We start from the raw sequence: 16,370 nt of genomic DNA, 5'->3' as shown, positions 1-16,370 counted from the left end.
TCTTTCCCACCAGAGGGCTAAAACCATGTGTTGTAAAACAATATGAAATAGTACTGAACGCCGGATGTAAAGCATCGGCTTCGATGAAGATAATTTTGTGAGAATTTTTTTAATAATTCGGTGAGAATTCACCCGATTAGACATATGATGCTCACCACGTGCTCTTGCGCGCCGAAGCCTATCAATTAAAACGTATTAGCGTTTTATATAATATTGATTAGCCATATGATGCTCACTACGTGCTCTTGCGCGCCGAATCCAATCAATTAAAAATGAAAACTGTTGCCAACGCGAGAAAAGAAATATCATCGGTTTTATTGATACGTACGTATTAGCGTTTTATATAATATAGATAATCCTCCTAAACTTTAATAATAACAGTAGAGGTGATTTCAACCTTTAAATTAGGGATACAAAAATATTTATAGGAAAACAACAACTTTGACTAACATGAATTTTATGCTGATGACAACCAAACCAATAATATGGAAATTAATGCGGGAAAACTGGATCCTGCCATGTGATTTTCCGACCAATAAAAATGCGTTGACAACAATAAAAAACTGCGACACCATCATCAGATTTTTATATACAGTCCCTGGTCAAATTATTGGACACACTATATAAGATTGTATGTAAAATCTTAATTATCATTTGATACTATACTGCATTATTGTTTATACACGGCTGAAACCAGTTTACACTTGTTTATGTTCGTGTATCAGTTGGTTAACATTGTAATGCAATGCGTTAAAAATAAATACAAAGAGGAAGTATATAAAAAATCTCCCTAATAAAAACCCGTTACATGTATGTCTAAATATAAAAGTATTGCATATAAACTAGTGCAAAACACGTCATTTTTAAAACACTACAGTGCGTCTAATCATTTCGTCAAATTATTATAATTTAATACATGATATAATAAATATTCTATATTTATATAATGTATCGTCGAATTTATATTATATACAGAATAATTTAATCCATTGATACACGAACATAAACAAGTGTAAACCGGTTTCAGTAGCGTAAAAATAATAATGCTGCATAGTATATTTTACATAGAATCTTATCGTACGTCTAATAATTTGGTAAGGAACTGTATAGTAAGATATCAAACTTTTAAAAGGGTGTCTTTAACTTACCTGCTTCCCTTGCATAACCTTTCTCTGGCAGTTTCTACGTATAAAAACGGCATGATTATACCTTATAACTTCCGATTTAAAAAAAAAATTATTTCTAATCCTTTTTCTTAGAAATCAAAACTGAATAAATTGGAATTATTTGAAGATGCAAGAAGAGGAAACATTGTACTGATGGAGAAAATTTTCGGAGAAACGAAGTTACGTCGGCTCTTCCTCTGGAAAAGTCTTATTGCAAAAGTACGATGCGAAAGGGGGTGGACGTTTTCAGCGCCCTCTCAAATCACACCTGTCATCGATTAGAAATAGCACGTGGTGCCGGAACTGCCAATCAGAAACAGTTCTAATATTTTTTTTTCTTTTCCTTTTTCCCAAAAATTACTTTTGAAGCGTTAAGTACTTAAAATATTATAAATCGGATGACTTCATTTTGACGTGTACTTTAAGAAAGAAAGAAAAAAACTTTATTTGAAAAAAGAAAACTATAGCAAAAATATTCCAAAATCTTGTTTGGAAAAAACGCAGCATATGAACTGTAATCAATGTTACTTATTCAAAATATTTTATTATTATGTTATTTCAAAGAAAAAGGAAAACAAACAAGAAATATTTCGGCTTCCTGGGTTCACATGCACGATGGTGGTAACACTATAAGCTATTTATAAATTTACCCAAAGAAAAATTCGTATTTTTATCCTGTAAAAGAAATACCCCCCCCCCCCNCCCCCCCCCCCCCAAAAAAAATAGATGAAAATCGTTAGATAGTTTTTTTAATGCCTATAATGACCATCCTTAATATATTTATTTTAAGAATATTAGTCAAAACCAAAATTGCTATTGAATCATCAAGTGGGAAAGGGAGGGGTGAAGTACATCAAAATCAGTTTGATTGCCTGATAAAGAGTTCAGGCGTCACCAGTCAACTCTTATCTGATCCTACGGCAATTAAACAGGGCACGATGTATTTCCGCTTACCTCTTTTTGCTCTTTAATTGCCGCCGTCGCAAGTTAAATATTAATTTGCCATCTTTTTTAACCGATAAATTCCAACTAAACATTATTTAGACAGTCTCCATGGAAAAAACCATTAAGATGTAAAATTTAGTCGGCAAATGGACTTAGTCATTATTTGGGCTTCATTTTCATTATGTGAAAAATAGGATATTGCGTTTACGTTATGTAATCTAAAGGTGGTCTGTGGCCACTCTAGAAAATTACCTCTTAAAATCAACAAAATTTTTCCAGCACGATTGAGCAAAAATCACTGATCTTCTACGTTTCAAGGAACTGGCCTGCAATTTTACCCGACCTTAACCTAATAGAGTACCTTTGCACCATTATTTTACAGGAAGTTTATGGAAATGGCTATTCATAAGAATAAAGTGTAAAGAACATCAAAAAAAATTTGTGGTCAGCCTAAAAAATAGTATTTATGAAATAATATTAAAAATTGAGTCATATCCGCACTAAAAAAGATTTTCTACATTTTAAATACCTTTTCTGGACTTTTCATACATTATATAGGCTCTCTATAAGTCTCAGAACGGCATAAAGTTTGTTTTTATGTTTTAAAATTTAATTTATACAACGCCATAAGACTCATAGCTATATCTTTAAAATTGTATCGTGTATGGAGTTCTGAAAATGTCATTGAGTGACAAAGTACTTTAAAATATACGCATTATTTTTAATATTTATAAGATTCCTTAAAGAGTTGTAACATGGTGTATGACTATTTGATCTCTGAACGAGAAAATGAAGTTTAAGTTTTGGAGCAGGAAGTCATTGATCATTAAGAGAGAAAAATGAAGTAAATTTCTTGTACCAGAAGCCCCAAATTCGAGTGCCAGCGAATAATATAAATTTTTGACGTTGGAAGTTAGAAGCCGTTGATCCAACAGATGATGTAATATTTAAGTGATCCATAAAAGAGCGAATGATTTAAAATTTTTAATGCAAAAGCCATTATTCCATGAAAGGGCGAAAGATGTAAATATTTGGTGCATTCCTAAAAGAGCGAATGATGTAATTTTTTAGCTCAGAAAGCCGTATACCCTAGTGTGCGCTAATGTAGAAAACACTATCCATACTTTCGCTTCTATCAAGACGCTTATGTTATTACCAAATAAACACTTAAATTTCTTATTAAGTGTTAATTATATAGCTCAGAAGTTAATAATTTATAAGAAATTGAAATTTATCAAAATGATAAAGTCTATAATAACAAAATAGTGAGTATTATAAGAGCCACCACGCATGATTTAGTGTATATGTCAATCTCGAAATTTTAAACCATTTTACAAATTTATAAAACAAATAGTAATGATATGCTTGGTATACGAATTCAAATCTGATTCATTTTTCAAACTTTATTTTACTTGTCGGACGAAGCTTTCTCCTTGAATGTTTAGAAATGAACCTAATGAAACATCAAAGAGATAATGAAATATTTATGATCCCCAAACTCCAAAGCAATTAATGGAACCTTTTACTTATCAATGAGGCCACTGCAGAAGACGAAAACAATTCACCTCTTGATTCTTTCGTTCAATTTGATTCGTCATTGAAGTTTGTTGACTTCTTTATCTTAAAGCAAAAGTAGACTGTTTGGAATAAATAGATCCTATGTAAACAATAAACTTGCACTTTACCGTCTTTTGAACTTCCTTCTATTTTGGATAGTAGGAGGACTTTTAAAACTGTTACAGCGGCATAGCTTTGAGGAAATTACATGCTTTTGATTTCTTCACAAAGCCATTTGTGATTTCTCGCTCTCAAACATTTATGCATTACTTTGAGAGGAAAATAACTGAAATAGAGCTAAGAAGAAGTGAGTTCTATAATAATAGTATAATTTATATCCTCTTACTTTGTTTTGAAACATAAATTTCTTGATTTTAAAAGTTCATACGGACAATCATAAAATAATTAAAAAAACAATTTGAACGATAAAAAAACCTCATTTTTATGGCTCGAAATGTATCTGTCCTAGAAGTCTTTTTTTTTCAATGGGTATTGTTGTCCCTCCAATCATAAATATAAATTTTAAAAAAAAACTCTTTCTTACAAGTTTTTAATATTTTTTATTCTTTCAGAACTACTGAAGCCGAATTAAAACAAACAATGTGTAACCAAACGAAAAACGTTCTCTCTAAGAAATTAGAAATAAGTATTGAAAGTGTTAAATGAGTCTACTGAGGAAAAATCAAGAAAAAGTCACTGGAGTTTAATGGATTCAAGGTAGATCTAGTCCAAGAATGGATTTGGTGGATCTAAAATATGAGTCTCCAAGTTGTTTAGTTTAAAAAACTACTCTATCACTAAGTCCTAGAAAGCAACGGACTGGTAGACAACTGGACTTTTGACCGAGTGTGGCGAAATAAACTAATAATCAAGCTTTTTGATGACTTTAGAATTAGAGGTAACGCTCTCCCTTGGATTTCTGATTATTTAAGGGCCAGAACCATCAGAATTAAATTTAATCAGACCCTCTCAAGAAATTTTAGACTCAGCCAGGGAGTCCCCCAGGGTTCCGTCTTGGGGCCTCTGCTCTTTTGCCTATTGTTTGCTGGCATCGAAAAGGTGATATCTAAGAGATGTAATGTTGGTATTTTCGCCGATGATGTCGTCCTCTGGCACTCTGGAGCTGACATTAAGACTATTGAAGACAATATCAACCTCACTCTAAAAGATGTGAGTGACTTTGCTCAAAAACACAAACTGGTTTTTAACTCTTCTAAATCTGTTGTTAGTTTTTATACCACCAATAGGCACATATACAATTATAAACCTACTATTTGTTTTAACGGTCAAAATTTGCCTTACGAAAAGAATGCAAAATATTTGGGTTTTATTATGGACCAGGAGATTCTTGGCATCGAACTGCTGGAATCGAGGTGTAGAAAGAGGTTAAATATCCTAAAATATATTTCTGGGTAAGACTGGGGAGCAGATGCTACAACTTTGAAATTAACATACACTGCACTTATTAGACCCATACTGGAATATGGGGCACCTATTTATTCCTGTGCTTCAGAGACAAACCTGAATAGATTGGAAAGAGTCCAAATTAGTGCTGCAAAAATTATTACAGGTTCGAGGCGTAGCTGTCCAGATAAAATTGTTCTGTTTGAATCTGACCTCCAACCGTTATACATGAGAAGGAACTACAGTCTCAAGAAATACTACAGTAAGCTCATCAGTTTTGGTGACCAGAACAGAACCTCTTACTATCTCAAAAATTGGAAAAATAACCATAGACTGAAGAGAAACAGTCCCTTCTCTTTGGCTGTTTCAATTCATCTTGTAGACTTGCAATATCCCTGCCGAATTGAGCCTCACTCCTTGAGGTCACGTTTTAGCCCTGTTACTGATTTTTCAGGTATCCATTTCCATACGGAGCTGTTGTACCCGGCCTATAAAAGTAAAGACAACCCAGAATTTATGAAACAAATGGCTCTTGAAACTATTAGCCAAATACCATCAGATGCTTTACAACTATACACAGATGGCAGCAAGAGCGACGAAGGTCATTCAGGTAGTGGGGTTTTTATTAAAACACCCACGTACACATTGAGTCTCAAAATTAGAAATTCTGAATTTTGCTCAGTTTTCAGATCTGAGCTTATTGCGATTGAAAATGGCCTAAGACATGTTGAGAATATTGCTGAGCCTGACTTTAAGCATATATGGATACTGACGGATAGCAAATCTTCAATCCAACACCTTAGCAACTGGAGGAATGTTGGAGACAGGGCTGCGGCTTCAATTTTGGGGATGCTCTTCAGGCTCTCTGCGGACTTTGGAGTACACTTCCAATGGATTCCATCACACGTTGGAATCAAAGGTAACGAGATGGCGGACTCACTGGCTAAAGATGCTTCTTTGGAACCTCTACAGCCAGATCTACCTTCCACTTTCAACGAGGTCTTTTCAGAGTGCAAAAAAATGTTTATGGACCTCTGGAGGGTTCCTCCTCCGCATAGTTGGTATTTCAGAAAACGACCTGGAAGTGCCTTGCTTTTTGAGGGACCTAGAAGCCAGCAGACTTGTTTATCTCGCTTTGCAAGTGGTCACTTGAGGTGTCTCTCGTATGTTCAGGGGCAAAAGACTTTTGGACTTTGCACTAAATGTAGGACTGCTCAGGCTTCGCCCGAGCATATTCTAAACTGTATCGATTTTAAGATCGACGAGGTTTTTTCAAAACCTCATCTGTTTTTAGACTTCCTGGACATTTTTGAACTTATGGAATTGGTCTAATTGGGATGGACCTCTTGGGGATTAGAAACAACAAACAACAGACAACTGGATGCTGATACTACTAGCTAGCAACAGTCTGGTTGCTGCTTAGGTGCTACTAGCCAGCAACGCACTGGTTGCTTGTTAAAGACTATTAGCTAGCAACGGGCTGATAGTCAGTAAGGTGATACTAGAAAGGAATGCACTGGTTGCTGCTTAGGTGCTACTAGCCAGCAACGCACTGGTTGCTTGTTAAAGACTATTAGCTAGCAACGGGCTGATAGTCAGTAAGGTGTTACTAGAAAGCAATGCACTGGTTGCTGCTTAGGTGCTACTAGCCAGCAACGCACTGGTTGCTTGTTAAAGACTATTAGCTAGCAGCGGGCTAATAGTCAGTTAGGTGATACTAGAAAGCAATGCACTGGCTGCTTGTTAAAGTCTATTAGCTAGCAGCGGGTTAAAAGTCAGTTAGGTGCTACTAGCCAGCAACGCACTTGTTGCTTGTTAAAGACTATTAGCTAGCAGCGGGGTAATAGTCAGTTACGTGATACTAGCCAGCAATGCACTGGCTGCTGGTTAGGTGCTACTAGCCAGCAATGGTATTGCTAAAGGAGAAGTGGTTTTTACCAACAACTCTCTTTATTTTACTTTATTACTTCAAGTGAATAACCAACATAAATTTGAGTTTACGACTATCATTGTTCGCCTTGTAATTTTGAACCAAACTCAGAAAACAAGAAAACCCCTGGATCAAGCATTAGGATAAACTAGTTTTCTTGGAGGACATAATTGATGGAACTAACGCACATCTGCGTAACACATGGAGAGTAAAAACCGCAAAATCTTCTCACGGTTAGTCCGAAGGCAAAGGGACTCTAGCCCATGATTCATCCACCACTGAGGATATTTTACGTCAGCACTGTGTGTCTGTGCGAGCCAGTAGCAGAATTCGTACTGACAAGACATAGCTGATGGAGGCGAAAGCTCAATCCTCTGAGCCACCATGTCTCCAACACCTCACTTGAGAAATTTTTTAAAAAAATTTATTCGTGATTCACTAATTTAGGACAATTTTAATCATTTTTCCTTCATTTTTATCCCTGTTTCCCTTACCACTTAGAATATTTATTCGCATTTTCCCACTTGCTAGATCATCAGACTGTAGTTTAAAAATACGCGAAAGTTTTCGTTTAGGAACTTGCTAGTATGTAGGGGAGAATACTTCGTTACTTTTTGGAAGACATCACATATCATGCTCATCACTGAACATTTATCGTTTCAAGTCATGTTATAAAAGTTAGGTAGCCTCTAGCTCTCGTTTTAACTCTCACATGCAATTTAAACTTTCGTATAAATAATCTTCTTGTATCTAATACGTTAAAAAAATAAAAATAACCATGACAGGTGGTAAAAGAGGTGTAAGTAAAACATGTTTCATAAATTCTTTATTTGTCAATATAATTTAAGTCTCATCAAATCTTTTTTTTTTCTTTTCCTTTTGTGCCCTATCCAACATATTGGATTATTTCCTAATATTTTTAAGACGCATAATTGGTGTTTGCGATATTTTTATTAAGGATTTACATGCCCAGGTGGACATACTAGCGTAAGAAATCTGAGATTATACCGGCTCCGAACATGTTGAGCAATATAATATATTCGAGCTCTATTTCAAGACAGATTTGTTTGTTGACAGATTTTTGTTTGAAGACAGATTTGTCTGTTAACAGATTTTTGTTTGAAGATAGATTTGTCTGTTGACAGATTTTTGTTTGAAGACAGATTTTTGTTTGAAGACAGATTTGTTTGAAGACAGATTTGTCTGTTGACGGATTTTTGTTTGAAGACAGATTTGTCAAGAAGATATCATCGATGAGTTTTTAAATCTGAGTACAGCTCGAAATACTTGTTTTCGAAAATGAACCTAGCTCGAGAATTTTTGATTGATTTTTATGATTTTCATCTTGATTGAAAAATCTTGCGAAGTCAGCAAAATTTAAAAAATAATAATAATTTTTCAAATATTTAAACTATTTGTTCGCTCAAAATCACAGCAAAGTACTAGACAAAAAAAGATATATAGTTTAAAATTATAGCTTTGCCTCAAGTGTTAGGCACTGAAACTGTAAATTTCTTATTCTCTGAGTGAAAAAACTTCGAAAACACTGTTAAGAATTTAGAAGATTTTCTAGACAAAATTATTTTTAAAAATAATATATGAAAAATAATTTTTTTAGAAATTATCAAAGGATTTGTTTGAAATTTTCAGTATAAGTTTATATATTTAAAAACAACTTACATACAAAATTTCAAAAAAATATTTTCAAATTTGAAAATTTCAAAAACTTAAAATTTGAAATTTTTAATGTTTTTATATCATTTCTTGAGTCTGAAAATTTGTTAAAATAACAAATTTCTTTCAAAATATTACTTATTAGGTGACAAAAAACTTTTTCCTATTTTTTACTGTCGAAACAAATGATAGGAAAAAAATGGGGGGAGGGGAATCCTCAGATCGTAATAAAATATCGCAGAGAAATATAATATTAATTACTAAATTTAAAAAAAACTTTTCCATCAAAAAGTTAATAGCATTCAGAAGTATATAGTATCAAGTTTTTCAGCTCAATAGAATAAAAATTCATTTGGCTGGAACAGTTTGAAATTCGTAAATGTATCAAAAAGGGCATTTAGAGAAAAATGACTCCTTTACTGGTTATTTATTTTAAATTCTACTTCGAACAAACGTTTCCTTTTTTTTTAATAAATAACTATAAACATGATGTTATGAACTATTTACATAATGAGATGCTTTAAAATTCAAAAAAATGAACACAATTTTCAAAAACAAGCAAAATTATAATCAGAGTATTGTTGTTGTTGTTGTTGCAGTTAATTTACGTCGCACTAGAGTTGCACGATGGGCTATTGGCGACGGTCTGGGAAACACCCCTGAGGATGATCCGAAGATATGCTATCACAATTTTGATCCTCTGCAGAGGGGATGGCCCCCCCGCTTCGGTAGCCCGACGATCTGCACGCGAATAATCAGAGTATTATATTATCAAACAATACTAAAATATACTAAATGCAATTCACGATGACACAAACTCAAGGGAAATCTATATACAAGCTAAAATGCACCGGCAGAATATGCCCTTTCTTTCTTTAGATTTTTTTTTTATTCACAAATCTCTTCTTTTTTTTCAATACTCGTTGATTCTTTCTTTTTTTATAATATTTAGAATGGTAAACAAACTATCAATTCCAGATTGATATAGCCACAGTTAAGAATCATGTTGCCAACGATATCGCTACTGAAATAATAATACTTAAAATACTTTTAAATTTTTAAAAACTAAAAATAAAGAATTGGTGAAAAACGAAGCTGAACCCATTTCTTATTCTCAGGATTTTTATTTTAACGAGCACGTGCTGGAAATGATGTCACAAAAAGTTACAAAAAAAGAGGCAGAAATAAATCTTAACACTAAATTGTAAAATGTCGCAATATTGAGATAAATCTCAATATTTAACATATTTGGCTGAAGATAACATGCTGCCAGAGATAAATCTTAACATTTAATTGTAAAATATTGCTAGTGATAACTCTTAACATTAAACATATTTTTCAAAGCATAATGTGTTGCTAAAAATGAAACCAAACATTTAACCTATTTGCCTGTATATAACGTGTTGCTCGAGACAAATCTTAACATTTCTTATCCGGAGATAAATCTTGATCATCCAAAGATAATCTTAAATTTTCAAAAATATAAAAAACTGAATTCATAAAAAATAAAAGTAATTTCCCATTTTCACTGTTTTGCAAAAGTGAAATTATTTCTCAATCATTTTTCCCCATTGTCGTATTCTGTGTTCTTAAAAAAAAACGTAGTTGGCTATTTTGGAATCCAGGTGATCTTTTATTTTGTTGTAAATAAAATGTTAAAGCTATAATAAATATATATTTTTATTAACAAAACATTCTTCATTTTTGAGGGGACAACAATGATAAATGTGAAGTAATCGTAGTGTTATGTGAGCGGATCGGACAAGGTGAGGAGTTTCCTTGTAAAATAAAATATTATTAGCTGATCACTAGGGCAAATTTCCTTTCCCAGAAACATCAATGAATAAGCATCTTCTTCCAGATAATTACAAGAGATAATCTCAAAAACAATGCCTTTAGCAAATAATTTTCCCAAATTAGCTACAAACGTTGACTAATTGGAATCACTAGAGATCTAATCAAGGAATTATTCTGACTGGAAGCAAACATTCTGAGTAACTTTCTTCGGAAACAGTAACGTTAATTAGCATTACCAATTATCGAGGGATGCAATGTTATAAACAGCCCTCTTCTTTATTTCTTTCATAAAGAACACTATCTTAAAGAAATTTGATGCAACTCAATTTTAAATTGTGTGATAATTAAAATATGTGTTAATTTATTTAATTTGAGAAGAAAAACAAAGTAAATTAAAAAGAATTACTATAAATCTTACATTAGTATCGACAAGGAAAAAAATTCAACGACAAAAAAATGAAAAGTAAGTTTTCTGCCTATTTCAATACATCTTAAACAACACCGCACAGTAGTCTACATCCAAAACAAAATGGCTAAAAATTTAAAACAGTTATTTAAAAAAAAAATTCGATTATAACTACTTTTTGATATCAAGAAATAATTTTTGACAAAATGTTTTTATCTTATAAAAATATTGTATTTAACTAATGTAAAAGTGTAAATAAATTAAATCAAATTTTAAAAAAATTTCCAATTACATACTTTCTTTAAACTTGTATTTCACATTGTAGAATTCAGAACATGCAAACATTAATTATTTAAATATTGTGGAATTCTATGTTAGGTGCATATGACAGTTTTGAAACTGTATGGGTCTTGTAAAAAAAACGTTCATACAGTAAGAAAAAGACTAATAATAATAATCTCCCATTTGCATCAAAGAATGTTGAAAATTAAAATGTAAAAAGATTCTGCGGGCGTTTGACGCTATAAAAACTGATCAAACCTTTAAAAATAATTGACTAATTTCTGGAATTTTTTATCATCGGAACTAACAGTAAAAACAGACATTAACTTTTTTTGTAAATTTTAACAACAAAATTCATTTTTAGCAGCAACGTTAAGATATTGTGCATATTACAAACATCTAAGAGTACAGTGAGCAAAAATAAATAAGAAGTCCACCCTAAATAACTTTTGCTTTAATGATCGGATCTTCTTGTTCTAGGACTCAATCTTAGCGGTTTAGGGGATGACTTCAAATATGCTAATTAATTAATTCAGATGATGACGAAATTAGTCACACAACCGTACTTTCTCTGAATAAACATACTTTTTCTACGGTTTTGGATTTCTGATCCCCAACATAAAGGGGGGTAACCGCAATCTTCGCAATAAGGTCCCAATCATTTGATCAGGAGAATGATCCAAAGTTTGTAATTTTTACTTTTTGCGTATTACACCATATCTAGAAAAATTTGTAAGCGAATTTGAAAAAAATGTTCACCCAAATATAATTCCATGCAAAAAAATTATTTTTTAGTGAGTATTTATTATTTTGTATTATTTCATTTAACAATAGTTGATACATTTTTGAATAGTGAGATATGCAGTTTTGTACATCATTTTTAAGAATATGATTTTATATGACAAAATACAAAGTTTGAGCAAAATCGGTTTAATAGTTTCTGAGAAATCGAATTTTAAAAAAATCAAATATTGAAATCCATCTTAGTAATTTTTTTCGGCTATTATTGTTTACAGAATTAACGGTTATTTATGCTATCTAATGAAAATAAAATAAGGAAAATGAAATTAATTTTCAAAAATATATCTACTACTTACTTAATATTACTCGATTGTTTATCATCTAATGTGCACTATAAGTAATTTTTAAAATTTCTTGCAAGGTATTTTGAATTATATCTACGGTATTGCAAAATAATATTTAATTTTTCAATCACAATTTTTTTCATGGTTTAGACTTAAGAGTTTTACACTTTTTTCAGTAAAAATTCATTTTCAATAAGAATGAAAACTCTTACATCCGCATTAAAATTTTTATCAATTGATATTGTATTAGCAAACATAAATACCGAAAATAAATAGAATCTCATTTATCAAAGTGTCGCAATACCATTTTGTAAGATATTGTCAATATAATCCTATTTCATCGATGTATTAGATTAATCGCAATGAATTTTGAAAAATCTGACATCATATTTGTAATTAGTAACCGGTCAAAACCCTAAAAAAATTTCATAATATACAGTTTGTCAAAAAGATTGGAAATTTGACCAGCTTTTTTTCCGATTGAGGCCACTATGCGCAGCCACTGCCGCTGTTTTGGGTGAATAACTTTACATTCTTTTTAACAAAAAATATATTTAAAAGACATAAAAACGTGAATTTATAAAGGACTTGTAGAAAAATGTACAGAGTGAACATTTGATTATTAATTCAACTGTTAAACCTGCAAGCTAAAATACCGCCGACATTCAGTTCACATAAGTGCAACGACAGAGTTGAATTGCTGAAAACAATCATGTTCATTTAAGGGCTTAAAGAGAATGTTTTATTTATTTCTTTAAAATTCTAATTTATACAAAAGTTATTGCACTTTAAATTATATTTGAGAGATTTTTTTTAAAAGTTACGTGGTTAGAACTTAGAGAATTTTATCCATTTCTCTATGAAAATTTCTCTCTTTCTCTCGAGATATTCACTTTATAAGCTCGCGCTTAACTTAATGTCAAAAATGAATGAATAAATGAAAAAAAGGGAGAGATATTAGATAAAAACAAGACACCATGAGTAACTTTTGATCTAGTGATCGGATTTTCATCGATAGCTTGGAACCAGTCATAATATTTCAAAAGCATGACTTTAAATATGTTTAGTAATTAGTGAAGACGGTATTTCACGAAGTTTCGAAATCAGTATTAGAAATGTCGATCCTAAAAGTGATTCCTCCATCCAAAGATAATTCAACGTAAAAAATTAGTTTTCAATAATTATTTATTATTTTATTTAATATTTAGAAAACAATTTATAGCAATAAATTAAAAATGGCAAAAACACAAAATTTGTGCGAGATCGGTGGAATAATCCGCGAGTTATCAGATTTCAGAAAAGTTATACATTCAAAATTTGATTTCTCAAGAACTACTTGACCGATTTTATGTTCTTTTTGTGCTCTGCCATTTAAAATTACATTTTTTAAAATAATATGATCATTTTTATATCTAGCAATTCAACTTTTTCTCCTCCTATTATTAAATAAAACAATAAAAAATTATTAAAAATTATTTTTTGCATGGAATGTTCATACATAAAATTACGATAGTTGTATTTTTATTTTGGAAAATATAAACTTTAAGAGAAATAATCATGGATGAGAAACAATGACATGGTTTGCTGAACGTAGTCTACTAATCACCTAAAAGGTTTGGAGAGTAACGATCTTTAAGATTGAAATTCTTGTTTAATTTCAAATGAGTTTAGTTTCAATTTTATGAAAAATTTTAGAGATTTTTAAGTGATCAAAATCTGAATTCTACTGATACATACAAGGTCATCGCAGAAATTATTAATTTAATTTTTTAAAAATTTGTAAGCGCATAGTTAAAAGATATAGAACGATAGAATATAGTTAAAAGATACAGATAGTGTATAGTTGAAAGATACAGATAGTGTATAGTTAAAAGATACAGATAGTGTATAGTTAAGAGATACAGATAAATGGAATCGGGGAAATCTCATCTTATATTTATGCTCCAGATAAATATCATACCTTTTCGTTACCCTCCCCCCCCCACTATAAAGATCTTGCGATTTCACTAAACATTCCAAGTAAAAGAATTGTTTTGGGCCCTAAAATCGAGGAATTATCCTTGGTTTCAGGTACTACAAAATAGAAACAAGCGGGCAATTAAATTCAAGGCTTTCAACAAGGCTTGATTCAATATCCCAGGAGCTAATTTAAATTTTGCTCAACTAGGCGGAAAAAAATATTACATTTTTTCTTTAGAAATTAACTTTTTAAAAAATGTAAACGATAAAAGTAGAAAATTGTATTAATTATTTTAAAAAAATTTATTTATTTAGTTATTTAATTTATTCAATCATTTAATTTAATTATTTAATTTATTCAATCATTTAATTTAATTACTTATATTTATTTAATTATTTAATTTATATAGTTATTTAAATTAAAAATTTAAACAAAATTAAGTAATTTTATTCGTTGTTAAAAATATTTAAAGAATATTTATATTAAAAATGATATTTGTTTGGATATTTCTTTAACTGCGCAATAATTATCATTAGCCTATTTTCTTATTTTTTGCCCAGGGTAAAAAATATACTAATCAATCTATAACAATTACAGATTCATTACTCAACATTACAACTAGAAATTACATAGCATTACAATTAGAGATTCATTACAACTAAAATGAAGGCCTCAATGGCGAGCGGTCTCGCCGTTGAGTGACCAAACACAACGAGGTAGAGTGTTCGAATCCCTCCCTAACCCTGGATGTTTCTGAGTGATGTCTTTTCCTAATGCGTGCTCTTCAATTAGACATGGGATTATCCAATCCTACTTCGTAATAAGCGCGCAAGTCTAAATGCATGTATGTAATAATTAATAAGTGAATTTGGAGAAAATTCACTTCATTACTTTATGCAATTTCTGAAATGATCAGTAAATGGCCGCACAAATTATAGGTAAGAAAATAGCTGCATCTTGACATTTAAAAATGAAAGAAGTTTGTGAGGAGAAATATGCAGTGTACTCAGAGTGATTTCTCGAACTTCGATGTCTCGAAAACCTTGTTACGTCAAAAAAATATTTTTCCCCTTGGTGTTATATATTTACCTAATGTTAATTTAAATTCCTAAGTCGAAGAATTTCTTCTCAAAACCTTGTTACGCCGAAATAAAAAAAATAATTTTTTTCTTAAAAAGCACAATGTAAGTTTATTTTAAACTAAATCTTTTCTGTCTAATACATTAACATTTTTGCCTTACTTTTAAAAATGAAGTTATTATTGTTGTATTTAGACTTATAGTCCACTATCATGACATACATATTTATTAGTAGTTATTCTCAAGTTTTATGACTCTAATTTTTAGAGTCATATTTTCGAACCTATTTTTTATGCTTTAGAACATATTGAGTTCCGAATTTCTTATCTGAAAAACTCGCTATTTCGAAATTTTTTTTAGTTTCCCTTATACTTTGAGATATCGGGAAGTACACTGTACTTCCCACATCCTTATAAAGGGTTAAAACAATGACAAAAAACTATTTGTCCAGATCATTTAAACCATAAACATATTATTACCTGCTGCCTCTGCACAATCTTTCTCTAGCTGTCTCGATATACAGATACGGCATCACGATTTCAAATGAATTCTTTGAAAATGTGTCAATATTTATTACAATTTTTGTTTATTCTACAGCATGAGTGTACGATAGGAAAAGTTTATGAAACAGAACTCACACAATCCGAACTCAAACGGAGAAAACTGAGAAACAGTATGTAAGGAAGGATAGTTTGGGTGAAAAGGAGATCTTATCCAGCGCCCTCTGTGGCAAGGTAGGGAGCCAACAAATTCTCAGAAAGTGAGAGAGATAGTTTGGCAGCGCCCCCCTCACACCTGTTATTGATCGAAAGAAGCACGTGGGGTCTTTGGCATAAGAAGGCGAGAAAACAAATATTTGTTCTTGCAAACACTGTGCTTGATTTCCGGATCATTCATTAATCGCAATTCAAAGACACTTGAAATGAAAACTACAAAAATTGAAGTTTGTTTGTCTTTCAGATGCTTCATCTTTAGTTTTAATTGAAACGTGTGTAAACAGATTTTGTTTAAATATCTAATCTTCCAAGAAAAGTACTTTTATAAAGTTTGTTTTGTATGTTTTACAAAACAGTTTGGAGAACAAT

At 31.3% G+C, this 16,370-nt stretch overlaps 2 protein-coding genes across 3 annotated transcripts in view; one reads left to right on the top strand and one right to left on the bottom strand.

Moving 5' to 3' along the window:
• The window catches only part of LOC107438419 (uncharacterized), a 60,761-nt gene extending 44,771 nt beyond the window's left edge, over positions 1 to 15,990 (bottom strand). The window contains exon 1 of one of the 2 annotated variants that reach the window (XM_016050712.3): positions 15,765 to 15,990. In XM_016050712.3, the coding sequence (XP_015906198.1) occupies positions 15,765 to 15,817 (53 nt within the window). In that variant the 5' untranslated portion in view covers positions 15,818 to 15,990. Of the gene's footprint in view, positions 1 to 1,148; positions 1,409 to 15,764 lie in introns of those variants that run through there. The other variant, XM_016050711.3, reaches the window with a different exon arrangement.
• On the top strand, positions 1,928 to 6,438 carry LOC139426274 (uncharacterized). Its single transcript, XM_071184472.1, has 4 exons — positions 1,928 to 2,106; positions 4,652 to 5,053; positions 5,138 to 5,682; positions 5,755 to 6,438. The coding sequence occupies exons 1-4, from the start codon at positions 1,928 to 1,930 to the stop codon at positions 6,402 to 6,404; spliced, it is 1,776 nt and encodes a 591-aa protein (XP_071040573.1). The 3' UTR covers positions 6,405 to 6,438.
• Positions 15,991 to 16,370: the final 380 nt, after the last annotated feature.

The sequence above is a fragment of the Parasteatoda tepidariorum genome, chromosome 8, assembly GCF_043381705.1.
Source record: "Parasteatoda tepidariorum isolate YZ-2023 chromosome 8, CAS_Ptep_4.0, whole genome shotgun sequence".
Classification (NCBI taxonomy): Eukaryota; Metazoa; Arthropoda; class Arachnida; order Araneae; family Theridiidae; genus Parasteatoda; species Parasteatoda tepidariorum.
This window is presented reverse-complemented; position numbering and strand designations above follow the sequence as displayed.

Bases quoted from the DNA above. Each gene is read 5' to 3' on its own strand.
- LOC139426274 (XM_071184472.1), top strand. From the start codon at position 1,928: ATGACCATCCTTAATATATTTATTTTAAGAATATTAGTCAAAACCAAA. The intron at 5,054-5,137 runs GTTAAATATCCT...TGCACTTATTAG, and splicing joins GAATCGAGGTGTAGAAAGAG to ACCCATACTGGAATATGGGG. The intron at 5,683-5,754 runs GTAGTGGGGTTT...AATTTTGCTCAG, and splicing joins GAGCGACGAAGGTCATTCAG to TTTTCAGATCTGAGCTTATT.